Source organism: Charadrius vociferus, unplaced genomic scaffold, assembly GCF_000708025.1.
Source record: "Charadrius vociferus isolate BGI_N301 unplaced genomic scaffold, ASM70802v2 scaffold251, whole genome shotgun sequence".
Classification (NCBI taxonomy): domain Eukaryota; kingdom Metazoa; phylum Chordata; class Aves; order Charadriiformes; family Charadriidae; genus Charadrius; species Charadrius vociferus.
Genome location: NW_009646963.1, coordinates 1,794,421 through 1,800,219, shown reverse-complemented (window position 1 = coordinate 1,800,219; position 5,799 = coordinate 1,794,421). Strand labels below are relative to the sequence as shown.

Here is a 5,799-nt window from a genome sequence, read left to right as displayed (position 1 = left end):
CAACAACCACCCACTGCCTCCAAGCTGAGGCAAGCTCGGTGTACATTATCTTTAACATTAGCACTTAAGCACACCTTGCTCCAATTTGCTGTTAAGCAGCTCTGCTTTGGTACTTACCCCAAAGGCTTCAGCCAGGGCAGAGGCACCATCATTCTCCAGACGATTTCTGCCAGCCACAAATATTTTCAAAGCAAGAGGCTTGCCCTGGGCACTTGATTTCCTGTGACACTCTTAAAAACCCCCTGCCAATATCTAGAGATAAAACAAGCAGTTTATACTACCTCAGCATCTCGTTCTGAAGGAATCCAGATGTGTTTTGTATATCCAGTTTTCAAGAAATGCTTCGGTCACTGCTGAAATGGACCTGCTTCTACAGTAGGGTATACAGTACAACTACAACACTTGCACACTACAGTCTTAGACACAAAATTACAATTTTTCCACACTAGAACACACTGACCCCATTAAGAATATTCAATTCTTAAACAGGCAAAGATATAGGGTCTTAGTGATAATGCCAGTTAGTCCTGGTTTTCCGCTTCATCCAACAGGAATTCTTCAGTGCTAGGCTTGGTAATACTGTTTCTCTCAAATCCAAGGCTACCAGCTTTCTTGACATGGAACCTAATGTTTAGGACAGAACTGTTTTCCTATCCTGGAAACCAGATGAGTTTTTTGTATTTCAAAAATTTATCCATAAAAACATGTACAGGGAAGGAATTTTGAGACTGGAGAAACGGGCCAACAAGAATCTCATTAACTTTAAAGGGAAATGCAAAGTCCTGCAAATGGGGAAGAATAACCCCATGTACCAGCATAAGCTAGGGGTCACGTGAGGGCAAAATAGCTTGGCAGAGAAGAACCTGGGGGTCCTAGTAGGTGGGAAATTGACTATGAGCTAGCAATACGCGCCTGCAGAAATGGTCTGCCTTGGGAAAAGCATTGTCAGCCGGTCAAGGGAAGCAATCCTTCTCCTCTACTCAGCCCTGTGAAATGCTATGTCTAGTTCCAGGCTCCTGCATGGACATACTGGGGTGAGTCCAGCAAAGGGTCTCAAGGATGATTAAGGAATTGGAGAATTTTACTTATTGGGAGAGTGCTGAGAGATGGGATAATTAAGGCTGGAGAAGAAAAGGCTCTGGGGGAGATCTTATCCATGTGTAAGAACAGGCAGAATAACAGGATGTGGGGAGAAGCTGGTGTAAAGAAGGCAGAGCCAGACACAAATGCACACAAACTGAGGCAGACAAAATTCCATTTAAACACAAAATCCCCTTTTTTTACTGTGAGGGTTGTTAAACACAGGGCTAGACTATCCACAGAGCCTGTGAAGTCTCCATCCTTTGAGATATTCAAAACCTGACTAGACACAGCCCTGAGCAACCTGGTCTAGTTCCCTTAAGCAGGGCAGTCGAACTAGACAATCACCAAAGGTCCCTTCCAACCTCAACCATTCTGTGATTATGTGTAGGGCAGTCTGAAGCCATCCTGACTCTGACTTCATTCCCAAAAAGGAGACAACCCTTACCTTGCCACCACCAATGCCCATGCCACAGTTATTGAGCTTGAGTTCCTGGAGGGTGTAGCAAGCAGGGCTCCTCAGCAGTGCCTCAAAGCCACGCACACCGTCTGGCCCAAAGGCATTGTCACTCAGGTCCAGCTCCACCAGCTGGGCTCCAGCAGTGATGAGTGCATCTCCCAAAGAGATCTGTAAGGAAACAGATGGCAGTGGGTGGGAGGGAGGGAGTGGATTGACTTTTAGTGACAGCATCGCTGCAGTGGCTAGGTATGACAGCGACGCTGCAAAAAATTTCCACTCTGAAGAATTTCAATAAAACTTAACAGCTAAACCAGAGAAGAAGCTGTGCAAATTAAGCTAAAGATAACCATAAGGCAGTTACCAAGAAGTTATCCCATCCCTTTAGGTCAAATACACATTTTTCAAAGTGAGTTTCCCCCTCTACACTGCTAAAAAAATATTGTTTTCATTCTGTTGAGTTTATCATGTTCTTGCTTCACAGGACTCAAGGAGGTAGGCAGCTCTAACGCTTTTAAAAGAGATGGCCATATGCTTTTACTTAGAAAGCTTAGTTCCCATTCTGTCTATTGGATCATGAGGATATTTTCCCCAGTGACAAGCTTCTTCACTAGCATGGACTTGCATTTAGCCTTTTATCAACTCTTCTCCACCTCATACGGCAGCAACAAAGAAGAACCACACACCTATTCTGAGACACTCACTGTTAACAGCATAGAGAAAGATCAGCTCTGTGCTAAAAAACATACTCCCACAAAGAGCACGACAGGTGAGAAAAGAAGTTATATTAGTCAGAAGTCTCAGATCTAGTTTTTACTTACCAAAGCAGGAGGGATCTCAGACCTTAGTCTTCCTGTGAACATGTCACTCCAATGACACCTCTAAAATAAGAAATATACAGATAGAAACCATTAAAAATATTTAGAACACCACAGTTGTACAGAGGTTTACACATACAAGCTGCATTACATCACTGGGGACAGCTTAATACTGTCTGCCTTCCCTTGGGCTTCTCATTTCATTGTATTGAAGACCCATGAGAACTAACATTACAATTACTTCACTTGCAAGGACATAAAGCCACTGAAATGCATACTGTAAATAACTCTACACAAGAATTCTTGCTTGCATTCAAGCTGGAATTCTTTTCTGCTGAGAAAAATACCACAGGAAAAAGCAGCAGGAAACTGAAGTATACATTAGGAATGCAGTTTTACTAAGGTATGGAGCTCAACAATCTGGACTTGCTTGAAAAGCCACACTTGGGTGATTAATGTGAATCAATGTTTCATACTCCTCTCCTGCAAAGGATAGTGCCTCTAGCAGCACAGCATCCTCCTAACATTAAACTAGAACAGTAGTTGGAAAACATAGCTTAGACATGGAAAAACCTCCTAATGCATGTCCTTCCATTATTTCTTCCCTATTCAGGCATTCTCTGAAGACTCCTTCTTCAGAACATCTGATCATTCTCCAGAAGATATGACCCAGCTTTTCCATTAGAACTTAAGTTCTGTTGCCACAGTGCTTTGTTTACAAATGCTTTCTCTGCAGAGAGGCTCTTCCTTGCACAGCTTCCCAGCTTTAGTAAGCCTTCTGAACAGGAAGAGTTAGGAAAGCAGAAAACACTCCCGCTATCCCAAAATACCCAAGTTCTGCCATATTTTTTTATGGTTGCTCTGCCTACTAGAAGAACCACCAAGCAAGCTCTGGGGCTAACTCAAGGCAGGCTGCTGCAGGAAGAGCACAGATATACCTTCAGTATTTCTACACCTTCACCACCACCCACTTGAGGATCTCACCTTGAGCTCCGATTTCTTTTCCAAGGCTTTGGCGATGACCTTTGCTGCCTCCACACCCACTGTGTTGCCTTCCAGGCGCAATGCTTCCAGGCCATCAAATTCCTCAATTTGCTTGATCACTTCTTCAGCTGCAAAAAGCAGGTAGTCTAGTTGGCCTTTTACCTAGCATCTTAGGTACCACAGTAACACTCTGATGCAGCAATACTTGCTCAACTCTACCCTTAGCAAAAACAGCTGAACAACACTACTTGAAAGAATCCTGAAACAGCAATGGGAACAGAGCTAAAGCATCAGGTCGCTAAAAAGAACATTCTCCATTCCCCACCCTGCCTTTTCATAATTTATTTCTAATTCCGTTCTCCGATAGCTATTCTCCTATTTGCAAAAGCAAGTTTCTTTTCTTCCTAAGCAAGATTCCTCTGTCATTCAGCACATGGTTTAGGAGCTAGAGTGTGTGTGCTTACAAAGATGCAAGGACTAAGCTAAAAGTTGATGGGAATTGGTGCCACTTCAACAGGAGGAAGTTCCTACTGACCGGCAAAAGTAGATGCCGGTTTAGCGAACATGTTAGGGTGGAACAATTTAACTCTAGAGTAATCCTCTGCAAGACACAGGAGCAGGCTGCAGACTCTCTCCTGTCAAGGGGCACTTGTTATAATTCCCAAGCTCCAAAGCCTTTCCCCACAATTCAGTGACTTTGCACTACTGAAACAGCATATAAAAAAGCATCACCTCTGGAATCAGTAAAAAAGGTATGCGCGATAGCAAACAACCTCTCTGAAGGACATGCCACACATTTCTTGGTGTGGCAGAAATGTTGATCGAAGAACATGCATATATTCTCCACATATTTACTACATTAGCAGCCGCTGCAAGACATTTTTAATTGGGAAACACACATACACCAGCAACAGAGATATTGGAGAAAAAAAAGACCCAATAAGAATCTAACAAATTGGTCAGAATTTGGGAAGAAACTGGACTATTGCAGCAGACTAACGTATCAGCCCATTTGTCTGTGCAGGTCTACCTGTCCCAAGAGCTGTCATCCACTTGCTGACTGTTTTTAAAAGGACCACTGACTTCTAATGCACAGTGACTGTCAAAAGCACTTGGAAAGAACACTAAGAAAACAGGAATTACACACCAGGGAGACAAATGCCAATTCTGCCAGCTGTAGCACTGCCAGGGCACCAGGTCAAAGCAGGGTACAAGAAGGGAAGGAAAGGTCTCTATCAGAAGCAGCTGTAGCTGATGACCCTTGCGTCACAGCTAATATCGTGACAACTTGTCCATGCAGGATTAGCAGGAGGTTTACCACAAGACGTTAGAACTTCAGGGAGACACTTCCCAAATACAAGGGTATTTTCTCTTACCATCTTCAGCTGTATTGAGTTTAAGGCTCTGGCCTTTGAAACTCAACTGTCCACCACCCACTTTGGTTTTTGCGAGTGACTCCACAAGCTTAGTGATGTCTTCTGATGCCATTTTTCTGCTTTTCCAAATGTTAAGAGCTGTCAATTAAAAGAAATTGTCAACATAAAAAAAAGCAAACTACAATAAATAATCTGTATGAATAATCATGTTTATTTGAACACTAATGTGTTTTTTGTTCCTGAGATATCTGATTGAGTTTTCAGTGCCATTAGTGTTTTCCCCATAGCTCACTCATGACAGCTAGGCTAGATTAATATTCCAAAGCCAGCCAGTCAGATGGTGTTGATCCTTCCAATACTGATGAGACTCGGGTTTTGATGGAGTTGTTACAATTCAAAAATAACCAGTAGCTAAAAACTATGGATTAAGGCCACGTTAAGTCATTAGTCTTTGCACAACACTTTTACAATTCAAATGTAACATTCCTGTCTCCCCGAGCCCCATCCCTTAATTACACATGCTGCAAGTTTCCTCTGTGCTCCAAAGCAAGCTAGAATGAACACAACTGTTTTTCCTTTTCAGTGATATCCCCAGAAGTGCCCTTGTCAGCACAGTTCTAGAACAACCGAGTTGCTGAAAACATCATGTGTGTTGCACACAAAACTCCATTTTGCAGGTTCTCTTTCCTTTTGAACGTCCCACACAGATTTGTCACACACATTAAACAGGATGATCTTACACTGATGATGGACTAGTGAACGTTTTGCCTTGAGGCACAAGTTTAAAGCTAGCCATGCCTAGTAGCATCAGCATACCATTATTTAATGAATATCACGAGCCAGGATAAATAATACATGTTTCTTATCCCAGCACCTCTGCTGGGATAAAAGACTACACACAACTAGTGCTTGGAAGCAACACACTTATAAAACAGACTTCAGGTGTCAGAAGGGATAACAATTCGTTGCTACAACAGAAAACTCGTTCTCTTCCATTCTTGTCTGACTTGGAAGTGGCCTCACACTCTTGCAACCTTTTGAGCTCAATAGAACTGGTTTTAAACCACCCCCTAAACGAACACTG

The 5,799-nt window shown here is 42.8% G+C and overlaps 1 protein-coding gene across 1 annotated transcript in view; it reads right to left on the bottom strand.

Annotated features, from left to right (window-relative positions):
* RANGAP1 (Ran GTPase activating protein 1) overlaps positions 1 to 4,849 on the bottom strand; it is a 17,850-nt gene extending 13,001 nt beyond the window's left edge. The window contains 5 exon segments of the mRNA XM_009895247.1: positions 118 to 252; positions 1,529 to 1,708; positions 2,359 to 2,418; positions 3,340 to 3,467; positions 4,716 to 4,849. Of these exon segments, the coding sequence (XP_009893549.1) occupies positions 118 to 252; positions 1,529 to 1,708; positions 2,359 to 2,418; positions 3,340 to 3,467; positions 4,716 to 4,827 (615 nt within the window). The 5' untranslated portion in view covers positions 4,828 to 4,849.
* Between the last annotated feature and the right edge of the window lie 950 nt (positions 4,850 to 5,799).